The sequence below is a fragment of the Haliotis rufescens genome, unplaced genomic scaffold (genome assembly GCF_023055435.1).
Source record: "Haliotis rufescens isolate VD_foot unplaced genomic scaffold, xgHalRufe1.0.p SCAF_4, whole genome shotgun sequence".
NCBI lineage: Eukaryota > Metazoa > Mollusca > Gastropoda > Lepetellida > Haliotidae > Haliotis > Haliotis rufescens.
In genome coordinates this window covers 65,453,308-65,470,152 of record NW_025964112.1, presented here as the reverse complement: position 1 = coordinate 65,470,152, position 16,845 = coordinate 65,453,308, and the positions used below count along the sequence as shown (strand labels likewise).

Sequence of the window (16,845 nt, the reverse complement as noted above, 5' to 3'; positions counted from 1 at the left end):
GACATCAATCATCCATGTTGGAGGTCAGTCATCCACATTGGAGGCTGTTGTCCTGTGTGGACATCAATCATCCTTGTTGGAGGTCAGTCATCCACATTGGAGGCTGTTGTCTTGTGTGGACATCAATCATCCATGTTGGAGGTCAGTCATCCACGTTAGAGGCTGTTGTCTTGTGTGGACATCAATCATCCATGTTGGAGGTCAGTCATCCACATTGGAGGCTGTTGTCTTGTGTGGACATCAATCATCCATGTTGGAGGTCAGTCATCCACATTGGAGGCTATTGTCCTGTGTGGACATCAATCATCCTTGTTGGAGGTCAGTCATCCATGTTGGAGGCTGTTGTCCTGTGTGGACATCAATCATCCACGTTAGAGGCTGTTGTCTTGTGTGGAGGTCAGTCATCCACGGAGGCTGTTTTCCTGTGTGGACGTCAATCATCCATGTTGGAGGTCAGTCATCCAAGTTGGAGGTTGTGGTCCTGCGTGCAGGTCAGTCATTCATGCTGAAGGCGGTTGTCTTATGGATAAGGGTAATTTGGTTATATTGCTTTAAGCGACTTCTTCACCGGAACTAAGAGATATCAACAATATTTGGTTGGAAGCATTCTCCAATGGTGAGGATTCAAAATTGTACAAATGGTGGGGCTGACCCCACAAGAGGCTAAGGGGTGGGGATCATTGTAACTGAAAACTCGCATCTTTCGTCCTACCGCTTACACCTGAATTTATTCAAGAGGTTCAAATCCGATTTTCTTTAGGGACTCCATGGCAGCTATATTGAAATATCTATTCATAAACATCAATGACTTTGTAAACTATTTCTGTGCAAAATGATGGTCTCAGGAACCTGAACTTTGAATGTTTTCGTTATGATGGCGTGTATGTTTTGTAAAAATCGTTAGATGTGGGGAGTTTTTCGTCAGTATTTATGCAAAATACATTTGAATATGAACGCTGACAAAATATTTTGCTAAGTGTGTCGTTGATATTTTATACCGATAACTACTTACCCAGAGTGATACCCTGCCGTGATATTGCTAAAAGCGGCCTAAAACAATACTCACTCACTCGCTTACCCTTGTTATCTACAGTGCGAGGTCAATCTGCATGATAATCATTCTATCATATCTGTTAAATGTTGTTTAGTTTGACTAAAATCAGAAGAAACATTTGCAAAAATGGCTTAGCATCTTCAGTTTATTGGATATGTACAAGCAGGACTATACATCTTGTCAATCGGTTTGGAAGCCATTGCTCTGTCCAGCAACACTGCTGCTCCACATCTCAACCGTAACCTTGTAGAAGTGATACACTCAGATCATTGATAAAAACATACTTACCTGTTGCTTACATGGGTTGCCATAACATTTCTGTCCGACACGTACTAATAACATACTGAAATCTGTTCTACACTGGTACTATTTACATAGGGACATCTGTGTTCTACACGTGGCACTTATTACATAGGGACATCAGTGTTCTACACGTGGCACTTATTACATAGGGAAATCTGTTCTACACGTGGCACTAGTTACATAGGGACATCTCTGTTCTACACGTGGCACTTATTACATAGGGACATCTCTGTTCTACACGTGACACTAGTTACATAGGGACATCTCTGTTCTACACGTGGCACTAATTACATAGGGAAATCTGTTCTACACGTGGTACTAATTACATAGGGACATCTGTGTTCTACACGTGGCACTAGTTACATAGGGACATCTCTGTTCTACACGTGGCTCTTATTACATAGGGACATCTCTGTCCTACACGTGGCACTAATTACATAGGGACATCTCTGTTCTACACGTGACACTAGTTACATAGGGACATCTCTGTTCTACACGTGGCTCTTATTACATAGGGACATCTGTTCTACACGTGGCACTAGTTACATAGGGACATCTCTGTTCTACACGTGGCACTTATTACATAGGGAAATCTGTTCTACACGTGGTGCTAATTACATAGGGACATCTGTGTTCTACACGTGGCACTAATTACATAGGGACATCTCTGTTCTACACGTGGCTCTAATTACATAGGGACATCTGTTCTAAACGTGGCACTAGTTACATAGGGACATCTCTGTTCTACACGTGGCACTTATTACATAGGGACATCTCTGTTCTACACGTGACACTAGTTACATAGGGACATCTCTGTTCTACACGTGGCACTTATTACATAGGGAAATCTGTTCTACAAGTGGCACTTATTACATAGGGAAATCTCTGTCCTACACGTGGCACTAATTACATAGGGAAATCTCTGTCCTACACGTGGCACTAATTACATAGGGACATCTCTGTTCTACATTTGGCACTAATTACATAGGGACATCTCTATTCTACATGTGGCACTAATTACATAGGGACATCTCTGTTCTATGCATGGTACTGTTCACAACCATACATCAACATGGAGCCAGATGGTTGAGTCAAGCTCATCAATGAACATAAAGTTTTGTCATCATTTTTCATTAGCAAAACTCTCATCCTCCTCATCGCCTTCGTCACGAGCAACATTGTCATCATCATCATCGTCGTTGGCGGGCAGGGCGTTCTCCGATACATCGCCGTCGAAGCCCCCCCAGCCTTCGGTCCTCGACTGGGTCGGACTCCGACCCATCCGTTCCGCCAGGAGCTTGTGGTCTTCACGATCCTCCTTCGACTGAAACAGAGAACACTTCAAGTTGCGTGGCTGTGTGTGGACAGTAACTGCATACCTGTGTCTGACCGCTAAGATCATCTTCCGGAGGTAAGGGCCTTAACTGACTATAAAAGTCCAGTTTCCTCCCTTGCCGAACCAGGCTGGAATTCCGGAGTTACAATCTGGCTGGACTTTGGCTTGCAACGTGCAGAATTCTGTCCACTGCAGGATTTGCGAAGCATGTGAACCGTCAACTGAGCGTCGACAGATTTTTTGCGAATCTTTTCATGTTTTTTTTAAATCAAGGTGCTCATTTGATCTGATGCACTTCGCGTTGTAAAACCTGTTTTATTACAATATAGATTTTGATTATCGATCTTGACTGATTGGTCAATAGAAGGGACATAACTCGTAATAACCACTGATGGCACTACGATCTTGGCTAGTTTTGCAAGGGTGGAAACTGGACTTTTATAGTAACTATAGTTGACTCCTTTGCCTCGGGAAGATGGCTTAGGTTTCTTATCATGAGACTTGTTCCCCTATTCACCTTGTAATCGTCTTTGATACAAGGGTAACCTACCGCTTCCCTGTATTAGTGGAAAGAGAGTCAGCCTGGAGGGCGGAAGGTCGGTGTTTCGATCCGAGGTGCGCCTCAAACCAAAAGATGTTAGAAGATGGTACTTGTTACCCTGACTGACGCTCGACATTAAAGCTCTCTACGCTACTGTCGAACCAGTTCGACAGAATTTGTCACTAGCCGTGTTGCTACTGCCTTGCTTTCCCCAGTGAGTGAGTATGGTTTTACGCCGCTTTAAGGAATATTCCTGTAATATCACGGCGGGGGACACCAGAAATGGGCTTCACACATTGTATCCATGGCGGGAATCGAACCGGGGTCTTCGGCGTGACGAGCGAACACTTTAACCACTAGGCTACCCGACCGCCCGGATCACATTTAGATGAATGCCTACATAGGTCTATAATAATGGAGAATAACAAGCCTATCAAATGGCGAGAATTACCACAAGGTATATATTATATCAGTGATGTCAAACCAACCAAATACGGTCATCAGTTCTTCCAATTTCGATGAATAATATACAGCCTGGTTTCCCAGTAAAATGAACGAAGAACTTGGTAAAAATGTTGAATATCACTTTGTTAAAAATAATGGTATGCTATCACTTTGATCGAAATAATGGTAAGCATGTGAGTAAAAATAATAGAGAATATGTTCATTACAATTTAGTTTAGTCTCATGGAATCACATAACCGTTTTTGCATAAAAAAAATCCCTCATGTGAGCCAGAACTGTCTTTGCCTATACTACTGTATACTGTAAACAACAGGCTGTATGTAACGGGTGGCCGTATTCAGTAACCATGATCAAATAACGCAGACATTGCTTTCTACTCCACCGAGGGGATACCGTTACTGTCGTATTATTGCGTAATATTCCACCATACGTTACTGTTGTATGCTTACCCCATAAGGATTGGAATACGTTGACCTGAAAAAAATAATAATAATGGTATTGATATTGACCTCAATATCTTTTGCATTTATGGCAGTATAAACGTTAAAAAAAGCTGGGCACAATGTGTAGATCCCCGTGGCAATGGAACTCACTTGTTTGTTTGTTGCTTTATGCCACATCCAGCAATATTCCAGCTATAATTATGACGATGGGCTGTAAATAATCGAGTCTAGACCAGACAACCAATTGATTGACACGATAAGCATCGATCTACGCAAGTTGGATTCACAGGAACTCGTTATTGGCCAGTAAATGAATATTTATCATCCAAAACTTGCTCCCACAGGAGATATCGCTTGGGTGAGATCTACATTGTAGATATTGCTGCAATGAAATTGCAGACCAAATGACATCACTCCTCTTCTACAGAAGCTGTTAGCAGTACTTTTTACACTTAAGATACAGCGTATTACTGTCTACAAACTGAAAAATTTGGAAGAATGATGTTGGATGATAAAAAAATCTCACCCTCGTGTCTTTTGATGTCAAATATATTACCACGGAGCCTCAAAGTTTTTCCACTTTTATCAACTCGTGTTGATATATTTGATATCAAATGACTCGAGGGTGAGATTCTCTATGTACCCCCTCTATGTAAGTAGTAGGTGGTATACATATTTATTTACTTACCAATAACGAGTTCATGTGGTTGGATTCGATGATGACACGCATGAACCACGTCAGCGAGCCCGACGACCCGATCCCGGGATCACTTGCAATTCATTTATTTCAAATTATACATGTACTAAAAATTATATGGTCAAGATGTATTGTATCAATTTCACTTAATGACACGCGCCCTCTTATGACGTACCTTCTGAGATACAAGACGAGGCCCAGCACGGCACTCGCAGCAACCAAGCCTGCTATGACCGCCCCTGCCAGCACCCCCGACGCACCGCTTCTGTCTGAAAGCAACAACGAATACGTTCACAACTTGTATTTCTGGGGGCCGCGTCATACAAAAAGACGTTAAAAGATTGTACTTGTTGTTACCCTGTCTGGCGCTCGGCATTAAGGGGCTAAAACAAGGACTGGTCGGCTCGGAGTCAGTATACTGTGTCTGAGTGGGGTATTCATGTTAAACTGCGGCATGGTATCTCAGTGAGCTAGCACTATAAATCGGCATCAGTCCGGACTAGTACAAGCAGCCACACACACACATACACGTGCATGCACGTCGCTATATAAGTGCAATAATCTTGGACGCGACGTTAAACCCAATTTCACCTCACCTCACCTGTATTTCTGGGTGAGAGGGTGTTGTTTTACGCCCCTTTGAATTTTGTTCCAGCAATATGACGGAAGGGGCCACAAGGAATACATTGTTGGCATCATCTTCCTGAGACCAGGGCACCGTTCCACAAAGCGATTTTAGCGCCATGATTGTCGTAAGCCAATGTTAAAGTATTGGAGTATGATCACCTTAGCGCTAAGAGGGCTTTGTGGACCTGGGCCAAGGGCGTTAGTGACTATATATACTTTTATAGTCAGCTGACGCCCTTGCCTCGGGAAGATGTGTTCCCATGTGGGGAATCGCACCTGAAAAACGAACATTTTAAGCACAAGGCTACTCCACTGCGCGCGTGTATTTCCTGTGGAAACACACAGAACTACATAAACACCACTCTACCTTATCTGGACGAACATTGGACAGGCTGCACCCACCTTCATCAGTCAAGTCGTTTTCATCCACCTCGACGTCACCGTCGTTCCCTGCAATGACATACACAATATCATACATGATGTGTGTCGTTCTTTCACCGAGACATCTCATCATGACTGTTTTACACTCAAATCGTAGCAAGACCCATCTACCGCCCAGATTCATCACGTACCTTCTGAAGTCGGCGGTTTGGTGGGAGGGGGTGTTGTTGGGCCATCGTTGATGCCCAGTTTGGTCAGTTCCTTGGCGGCATCGGGGTGTATCAGCAGGTAACCTGGTAGACACATCCATCACTTCAGTCAGTTACACAGGTACAACACTCATTTTGTACAGTCAGGTAAACAGGTACAACAATCACTTCAGTCAGTTACACAGGTACAACACTCACTTCAGTCAGTTACATAGGTACAACACTCACTTCAGTCAGTTACATAGGTACAACAATTACAAAGTAGCAGACTAACTTTTCCATCCTTGATTGAGGGCGTTGACTGGTCGATAGTCCTCTTGACTGAGGTGGTCTTTCTCGTTGTAGTGGCCTGCAACATCCCCCCAACAGGTACGTAACAAACATCACACCATTCACAGGATACTGTGCCTCTACAGTTAGACTGAAGCTACACATGGATGTTGACACGGATATACCTAATTCACGACCCGTGAAGATCCGGGTGGAATAGCAATGCTTGTAAGAGGCGACTAACTGGATCGGGTGGTCAGGCTCGCTGACTTGGTTGATGCTTGTCATCGTATCCCAATTGCGTGGATCGAGGCTCATAATGCCAATCACTGGATTGTCTGGTCCAGACTCGATTATTTACCGATCGCCGTCATATAGCTGGAATATTGCTGATTGCGGCGTTAAACAGCAAACAAACAAACAAACCTAATTCACAATCTACGATAACGTACATCACCCTACGGTAGATTGATGTGGACACAGATGTACCTAATTCACAATCTACGATAACGTACACCATCGTACAGTAGATGCATGTCAACAAATACGTGCTTGTATAACGTCAATTCTAATTAACGGAATTGACAGTCGCAAACTACCTATTGATAGTGCTTGGATAACGCATTTCTTCAGATGGCTTTGAAACACTTCTTGAATATGGTATCATGTGTTTAGAATGTTTGTGCATGACAAGTTTTCATGTTTTTTTAAATCAAGGTGCTCATTTGATCTGATACACTTCGCGTTGTAAAACCCGTTTTATTACAATATAGATTTTGATTATCGATCTTGACTGATTGGTCAATAGAAGGGACATAACTCGTAATAACCACTGATGGCACTACGATCTTGGCTAGTTTTGCAAGGGTGGAAACTGGACTTTTATAGTAACTATAGTTGACTCCTTTGCATCGGGAAGATGGCTTAGGTTTCTTATCACTGAACAAATTAAGATGCAAGACTTTATGAGACTTGTTCCCCTATTCACCTTGTAATCGCCTTTGATACAAGGGTAACCTACCGCTTCCCTGTATTAGTGGAAGAGAGTCAGCCTGGAGGGCGGAAGGTCGGTGTTTCGATCCGAGGTGCGCCTCAAACCAAAAGATGTTAGAAGATGGTACTTGTTACCCTGACTGACGCTCGACATTAAAGCTCTCTACGCTACTGTCGAACCAGTCCAGTCACTAGCCGTGTTGCTACTGCCTTGCTTTCCCCAGTGAGTGAGTATGGTTTTACACCTCTTTAAGGAATATTCCTGTAATATCACGGCGGGGGACACCAGAAATGGGCTTCACACATTGTACCCATGGCGGGAATCGAACCGAGGTCTTCGGCGTGACGAGCGAACACTTTAACCACTAGCCTACCCGACCGCCCGGATCACATTTAGATGAATGCCTACATAGGTCTATAATAATGGAGATTCTACCATGAATTTGGAATTTACTCGATTCTGATTGGTCAATCAGAGGCTATTAAATCACCATAAACCCCCTCTGATTGTAACAGCTGGTTTGACGACCGCATCACCGCGGAAGCTAATATTCATAGAATAGTACTATTTTCAGTCATGTCAGGCATATTTAAATAATTATATCTACAATTACAGGTTACAAAATGCACAGATGCGGTTACTACAGTATTCAAAGGATGTGTGGCAATACATTTCATGCAGAAAACACGTTAGAAATCTACAAAGGGAATGTATTTACGTTTTTGAGACAACTGGGCCTAGATTTTCGAAACGATCGTAGCCCTAAGATTATCGTAAAGTTATCGTAAGGAAATCGTAGGCTATCGTAGCCTATTTTCGAAACTATCGTAGCCCTAAGATATCTTAAGTTTGTCGTAAATATGAGATAGCTCTATACCTGTCGTAAGTTTATTTTATCTTCATCCAAGATGGCGGCATACTTTTCCATAGATATTGTGCCAAACAACTAGTCCGCTTTACGTTCAAACATTGACATTTAATTTTGTAAAACTGAGTGATTCAAATTGACAATTCGAAAACACGAAGAACGCATCAAGGATTTCACGTCAAAAATGTTCTTAATCGCGACAGCGATACACATAACTGTGGAGTCGATAGCTTACATTATTTGTCTATCCAAGTCCATGCTGAAGAAGTGTGAAACAACATACCTTTTCGATAATTTGGGAAGGATAAAAACGGAAGGTGTCGGCAGGCTACAGTAATGACCGTGACCTTATTGATAGTTTAGGGGTAGCTAATCTTAGTTCAAAGTCTAGTTGAGAGTGGTTTCCCTTTGTATTCGCCCGGGACACCTTGCTCAATGGTACAGTTTTCATAAACCGCAGAGTTCCGCTGTTATATTTTCTGAGTCGCATTTGAGTCAATGCTTTAGTCTTTATTTTCGCATTTTATAAAATTATATCAATCTACATATGTAAAAACAACCATAAAGGTTTCGCATAAGTTTTTACATCTAAAATCGTGTGGGACGGGTGGTTTTAATAATTGAATTTTAACTATACAGTAGTATTTATTGACTTAACAAGGAAATACATGTGATCAAATATTTGTATACAATATCTAATATTTTTCTTGCAAAAGTAATTGTAATTTGTTTCGTTTTAAATTCAATACCTACGTTATCTATATCCTCTTGAAAGACAAATATTTGATAAAAAGTGATTAAAAACTGTCTGTTGAATAATTGCATTCTTTAAAAGCAGGTGATTAACGGCATATAGATGTATTCCCTAATAAATATAACAATTTACTGAAATTTTGACAGCAAAAGTTAAGCACAGATTTTTGTATCGACAAATCAAATAAAAAATGAGTTCCCATGCTCGTTCTGGTTCTCGTCAAAATGTAGCATAGATTGCACATTGTCCAAAATTCACATTCAAATATATGTTCGCAGAAAAAAAGTTTATTGAATGAAATTTACTGATCAACATAAAATACACATTTTCAACACAATAATCTTTGCATTCAATAAACCGGTTTTAAAATATTTTGGTCTTTTTAATATTTAAGTCTACATCTTCCCGTTTTATGTTTTACAAAAATATAGATATCCTTGAGACCATTCAGACAATAAAATCGTTGTAACGTATAGGTTCAACGGACAAATACTAGTAAATGATCCTCAGCAATTCTGTCAGACAAGCCAAACATCATTGAACTACGTCCTGGAATAGATTTGACACATTACAAAGTATTTCGCTCCTAAGCCAGATTTAAATGAAATCAGACAAATCAGTTTATTAGCTCTACTTAATTTAAAGGATAGAAAATGACTACATTATATGAATGTTCACGTTAACTTGTGGCGTGTTCCATGAGACAACATAACTTGACATTCCTAAATTATCTCTCTTTGCGAACGAAAATTAGTGTCACTTTTAAATTTTGAAAATAATTATGGATCTAGATAGATAAAAAAATAATTTCATCATCTAAATACTAATAGCTTGATATTGTATTTAAGTCCTTGGTTTATTCGTGAAATATATTGGATACATAAGTAACAAAACAAACTTAACAAGCTTAGATTATCATATAAACTTGCTTGTGGGTGCGCTGCTTCCTGAACAATTTTTGTTTTGAGTGTTTCCACGTATAATGTTGGTGTTTACACTAATATAAACTTGACTTTTGACATAAACATAAAAATAAACAGTATACCAGACTTGAACACGCATGTTAAATGCTGAACGCATATGCAGCTGGGAAATCCCCGTGACGTCACTGGGAAACACCCCGCTTTTTCAATCTCTAACACAAATCAGTTCTCTGTCAGAGTTACGACAGGTATCGTAACTCTGAACGATCTGCGACAGGTTTACGATAGTTTCGAAAATCTATCTTATCTTAACCGATATCTTATCTTTGAACGTCAGTTGTTAAGATTTATCTTAGCTACGATCGTTTCGAAAATCTAGGCCCAGAAAGCTTGGAATTTTGGCGCTTTTCTGTTTACGACTGTGACGTCATATCTTTTGCGTCACAATGAGCGATATGACGTCATAATGGTGACGCGCGATGTAGAGCGAAAACCTTGCAAAGCTTGCCTTGTTTTCTTTAGGGATGCCCACCTCATGTTAGCTTACCAAGTTGCCGTGCTTATATGCTTTCAATGCCTGTCATATGTTCGAGTGAAGTATTACGGTGTCAACAAACTGCTTGAGTATATACAGCGCCATATTTTGTTCGGTGATTCCGTAATTCAGATCGATAACCCACTCAAAACACTGGATTCATCCCTTGCCGCTTCACTCAGTATGTTTGCTAACACCAAAAAGTTCGCGTTTTATTTAGTCATGGTAGAATGGAAATAAACATACTGTGTTTTCAATGTAGAGCTAGGTTACCTGTAGATTTAACCCTGCTAAATTGAATTTGGAACCGAACGTGCCATAGGCCATTTTGTCGATAAAGCCATGCGTAATTAAATGCAGCGAATCGGCTACTTATGGATAGGTAGGAATAGTGCAACATCGGTTGTGAATAAAAAGGGATGTTTTAGTGAATATATTATATCCGAACATGGTCTAAAATAATACGGTTATGTTCAACAAGAACTGATTATTCTCTACAGTTAAGCAAAGCCCTGACAAATGAAGCTCGGTATTATAAGCTAGAGGGCGCCACCTGTCAGCCAGACGTTGTAGGATGTCCCGTCTCTGGTCCCACAGGAGTCCTTCTTGTTCCCGCGGCACGGCGCTCTGCAGATGTCCCGCGTGTTCGTGAACTCCTTGGCGTCCTTGGGTAGCGCTGACACACACGTGCACCTCACGCCAGCCTGGGAATGAGAATAACTGGTTAGTGGACAACAACCTGAGAGTACTGGTTAGTGGACAACAACCTTAGATCGAATAACTGGTTAGTAGATAACAACCTGAGAATAACTGGTTAGTGGACAACAACCTGAGAATGTCTGGTTAGTGGACAACAACCTGAGAGTACTGGTTAGTCGACAACAACCTTAGAATAACTGGTTAGTGGACAACAACCTGAGAATAACTGGTTATTGGACAACAACCTGAGAATAACTGGTTAGTAGACAACAACCTGAGAATAACTGGTTAGTAGACAACAACCTGATAATAACTGGTTAGTGGACAACAGCCTGAGAATAACTGGTTAGTAGACAACAGCCTGAGAATGTCTGGTTAGTGGACATCAACCTGAGAATGTAGCGTCTCCCAGCCGAGCCCAGATCTGATTATCGAGCATTGTTTTAAGGGGGCGGGTGCAAAATTCAGAACTTCAGTTGAAGCCTGGTCACAATATCAACCACAGTCTCGATTATTTACAAGACACCGACATACAGCTGGAACAATCCTCATCTATTGTTATTGAAGTCATACGCGCAAAATCACCTGTAGTTGGAAGCGTTCTTAAAATCTCTAACAATGTTAAGACAACGTTTTCACATCAGCGAGAGAAAGATAAACTATATAACACGGTGTTGTTCACTTTGCTCAAACCTGACCTGCCTCTAATGGACGGTGACAGGCACCAGACACTATAATTTGATTTTCACATACTTTCTGTGTTGTTGAAAGGGGTGCACACCTCCACCCTGCCCCGCCCTAATTTCCACTCACCGAGAGCATGGCATAGATGAACTTGTAGTGGAAGCAGTGGACGACACACATCTCCTTTGACATGAGGTCCGTAGTGAAGGATAGGGAGCTGTGTGGCGTTACACTCACACACGGGCCCAAGTTGTCATCTGAAATGAGAAACAGTGGATGCACGCAGGTACCTGATGTATTCACGAAACAGTCCACCCATACCTGGTACTTTAGCAGCTACCAGCTGCGACCGTTAGACCAGCCACGTGGTCCTGTAGGGTACTTGTTTAATCATGGCACCTGATGTGAAATACCTTATAAAAAAATAGATAAAAAATTTAGCAGCTACAAGAGGCAATATCTTCTACTCACAGGCAGCCATTTCCCCAGTCATATTTGACTTGTTCCGGTTGAACACGACGCGGCTAGATGTGTACAGCTTGTGGAGCTTTTCCAAGTCCAGCTTCACCAGACCTGCAATACATCATCAGGGCACATGAGTGTGCGTGTGTGTGCGCGTGCGCGGTCCATGTAGACACCTATCTATGCAAAACATGTTTCCGTTACCGGGACTAACTAGTGAGCTGAGATCATAAATGCAAACTTATCTTTCGTCATTGTTTTCTTTATAAACACTATTTCACATGGCTAATCTCACCACCATCCACTCCTATAAGAAATAACCAGTTGTGAAGAGGTTGAAGTGCACGGTTGTCCGTGTGTGATCGATTTGACAATAACTGCAAATGATACAGTACTCGTTATAGCATGCTCTTTATCTCCCGGACTAGCATTTCAGTAAACCTACACTAACCCCTGGGACCATTCTCGTGGTTCCCCCATTCTCAAATTACCCCCCACCCCTTCATTTTCATTTGCCAATATGATTGGCTACGCTTCTTGTTAATGGGGTTGCAATATGAAAACTCCGTACAACAACAAGAAAGCGAATTTCATCTACCGTTACAAACCGTAACAAACCGAAAGCAAGGCGTCCTATAAAGGTATGATCCTAACAGCATCCCTGAGATTGGGGTAGGCTAGGCAACATGTTTACAGAAGAATCAAGGCCTCGGACAGCACGGATGGCAGAATACGTTGTTGGCGTCGTAGCGGCGAGCGGGATGCCAAGGCAACATGTTTTACCATGATCGGTATGGGGGCGGTATCACACACGATAGGCGAATTGATTTGGCTATTGTTAATGGACATTTGATGACTGGCCATAGACATGTTGACGGAATGTTTCTTCCTGTCGTTGTTCCATTCGCTAGAATTATCGGCAGAAATTCTGAACTGCAAGATAACAATGCAAGACCACATCGTGCCGCGGTCATTTCCGACGAGAAGGCGTAAGGACATTAGACTGATTCGCGGACATGTCCCCATAGAGCATCTGTGGGATGTTCTCGGACGGAGGGTGTGCGCCAGGGACCCAGAACCCGCTAATGTGGCCAGCTTGGGCAGCTCTACAGGCGGAATGGCGGCAATACCAATGGCAACCATACGTACGTTAATTAACACTATGCCATCAAGGTGTCGTGCATGTGTCGCCCAACATGGTGGACACACCAGATATTGATATACACGCCCGAAATTAATTTTACCGACATTTATCGTCATTACGCCTTCACTATAAGTTCATCAATTCCCTTTTGTCGGGTGTATATATTGTACGAAACACCGGAAATTGAGATGTCGTTAATTTCGAATGAAATCGAATGACATTGCGCAGATGCATAAAACATTGCAAAGGATCGTAACTTTCTACTCTACACGACTCTTCTGTTCCGCCTTCTCCATTACTATTACCTGTGAAAAAGACAGACGCCACCTTTTTGCCCCCGCAGACCTGTTTCTTTGAACCCGGACAGACGATGTTGCATTCGTTCTTGTCTACGACCTTGCTCTGGGTGTGAGAGCACATGCACTTCTTGCCGTTCTGAAAAAACAAGACACACCCTTAAACTACACCTAAGTGGGTAAACCTATACATTTGTTCCACCTCCACTGCCACATTGAGGGTCACGGGTGAGCAAATGGTCGAATCCGCAAGAGTTCAGTCCTTTAGTCGTGCCAGGATGCGCAGATAGTCAGGTCGCATCCCCTAGGAATAATGACCCGTGCTCGTGGTTTACTGAAGAGGTAAACGTGTTCGATCTGCATCACTTTGGGATTACCTCACACATTTGCAGGACCGCCGTGATGTGAATACTCTTCAAAGAGCGTTAGGGGGCACGGGTGGCCCAGTCGTCTAAGGCGCCGCGCCGCGATTCGCTGTGCAGAGTTGCGTCCCTTGGGCACGCCAGAAACCTATGATTGTTGGTTCGAATCCCGGCTCGCCCCAAATATGTTTCTAGGTTTGTCAGCACCATACCCGTGCTCGTGGGTTTCACCGAAGTGGTAAACGTCTGAGACCTGCATCACTTCGGGCTTTCCTCCCACATCAAGCTGACACGCCATGATATAACTGGAATACTGTTAAAAGCGGCGTTATACCAAACTCACTCACTCACTCACCCAAAGAGCGTTAACCCAACTTACTCACTAATCCCATTAGCACGTTCGCATCACCAACCTGGATTACAGCATACTTGTACTTTTTTTTCCAGCAGTTGACGACACACCACAACGCCGTCATGCCCCCCTCCGCCTTCACCGTGAACGTCGTCCCCTCCGGACTGCGGCATCCGAGATCCTGCACCTCTGAAAGAAATGAAATTCGTTCTTTCTGTCATGCCTTTGCTGTAGCAATGCATAATACATCTATAGTTCCATATGTCTGGAATATCTTGGAACAAGGGGGCATACCACCACGCTTTCTTCAATTCTAGTGCAGTCGGATTTAGACCCGTGAAGATCCGGGGTAGAATAGGTCTTCAGCAACCCATTCTTGCCGTAAGAGGCGACTAACGGGATCGGGTGGTCAGGCTTGCTGACTTGGTTGATGCTTGTCATCGTATCCCAATTGCGTGGATCGTATCCCAGTCGATGCTTATGATGTCATTAACTGGATTGTCCGGTCCAGACTCGATTATTTCATGTTCTCATGTTCTCGTCGGTATATGGCTGAAATAATGCCGATGCAACGTCAAATACTAACTCACTCACTCCTCGCTTTCTTCTCACTGCAGACCTCCAGCTGGAACAGGATAAGGCCGGGGTAAGGCCATGGTAAGGCCTTGATGTCATACAGAAATAGTTTGTAAAGTTTACTACCTTAGCGAATTTGGAAGATCCCGGTTAGAATGTTTGCAAGGAAAGATTCGGTACCAAAGATTCAAACATGAATGAACATGAATGTTTAAAAATATCTCACCATTAGATTCGTTTCTTGCTGACATTCCAAACAAATGTTCCACATTTTCATCAGTACCCAACGGCGTTGTCTGCGGCAGTATCAGAACTGCAATAAACACACAAATGAGTCTTTGAAAACAATACCCGTACGGTTTGTCGTCCATTTTTCTTTCATTGTTATGTGACGTCATGTAATGCCGGTGACATCATGTAATGCCGATGACGTCACTGAGGTTAATGACGTCATGTTTCTTGTGTCTCCAACCTTCGCTAGGCAACTAACTGCACACTAAGGACTGCGCAGTGATGACTTGGCATCTATCTCACGTTCGCCTATTTGCCACGTTCCATGCGGCCAGCACAGTACCTCTGCCACAAGCCAGCGTCATGTCCCTTCTTACACAGTCCATTCATGATATTGCACATGTATTCATTTGTTTAATTTTTGACGAGTCTACACATTAAGATAATCGTATGTCATAGAATTTGGAAAATGGGCCAAAACGTGAGAAATTTGTGTAGTTATCCTTTGTTTGAATTGGTTCTACGACTAATTGGTTATAAGGCCACTTTAATGTATAAAGATAAAATGCCATGCACCTCACTGCCGCAGTTGTAGTAGCATCATCATTATTATTATGCAAAAAAATATTTAATGTGCACCCATAGGCTTGGATAAGGCCAGTCTGTTCTTATTTCAGAATAAGCGCGTTTGTTTCGAACAAGAGAAAGGTCCGCAGTAGTGTTATGGCAAGTCACCACTGCGCCGGAGTCTGACTATTCCCGTCAAGCCTGTGAAAAATATATATGGCCTTCTGTTAGCAGATTGACTTGGCATGACACCACCACAGCCACAACCACTTTCAAAGTTATTTACAGATCATACTGCATACGGTATTCTACTTCATCTTTACAAATTTACCCTTGCACTAGATATCAAAGACCCAGATTCCAACGTTTAATGATATTTTCTCAAAGTTTACCATATGTTTATAGAATCTAGAAATGAGCAGACATTTCCAAAATAAAATGGACGAGAAATACACCGTCGAGCAAATGAAAATCTGCAATTAAAAATTGGACTTGACAAAAATATTACGAACGTTATCAAAACGTTACTCGGCTGAACGAAGTCGCCGAAACGATGCAACTTTAAGATCCAAAACACAACAATGGCACCTTATCAAATTCTTCATGATTACCATTTCTTGTTTGTTACATGTTTAGCCACCATCAAACAACATCTTCCCAAGGCAAGGGAGTTACCAGGGGCACCAGACAAAGGCTAGCGAGGTGTGACGATTCGTCGCACCAGAGACCATATACCGTTATCCTCATGAAGGGACCTCTTGTCACATCTTACGTACGCTCCACCAAATTACTAGTATATATATTTATATAACGGTATATGGTCTCTGGTGTGACGAATCGTCCATTTCATTTTCAAACAGTCTACTTATTTATATAAACATGACATGAAATGGTTAACTTCCATTGAGAAAATATCTTAAACCGCGAAAAACTATTGCGACATCCAAGTCCTATGGATAGCTAGCGATATGGTCACTTTGGTGTTGAAAGATATATTGTCATACTCTTCTATGTCACGTTGTAATAGCGTATTATATTATTATATCAGACAATCTGTAAATCATACTGAAAG

The 16,845-nt window shown here is 42.2% G+C and overlaps 1 protein-coding gene across 1 annotated transcript; it reads right to left on the bottom strand.

Annotated features, from left to right (window-relative positions):
* Positions 1-1,181: 1,181 nt before the first annotated feature.
* LOC124114739 lies at positions 1,182-15,385 on the bottom strand. The gene is made up of 12 exons (XM_046475451.2): positions 15,202-15,385; positions 14,461-14,588; positions 13,695-13,824; positions 12,255-12,356; positions 11,913-12,040; positions 10,954-11,104; positions 6,331-6,405; positions 6,039-6,140; positions 5,869-5,916; positions 5,015-5,108; positions 4,149-4,173; positions 1,182-2,681 (listed from the first exon to the last, which is right to left on the bottom strand). Exons 1-12 carry the CDS (start codon positions 15,371-15,373, stop codon positions 2,481-2,483), a joined length of 1,356 nt encoding a protein of 451 aa, XP_046331407.1. The 5' UTR covers positions 15,374-15,385; the 3' UTR covers positions 1,182-2,480.
* Positions 15,386-16,845: the final 1,460 nt, after the last annotated feature.

Coding starts and splice junctions, on each gene's coding strand:
- LOC124114739 (XM_046475451.2), bottom strand. CDS start 15,373: ATGACGTCACATAACAATGAAAGAAAAATGGACGACAAACCGTACGGG. Junction 14,589..15,201: donor AGCAAGAAACGAATCTAATG/GTGAGATATTTT, acceptor CATTTCTTTCAG/AGGTGCAGGATCTCGGATGC. Junction 6,406..10,953: donor CTACAACGTCTGGCTGACAG/GTGGCGCCCTCT, acceptor GGGATGTTGCAG/GCCACTACAACGAGAAAGAC.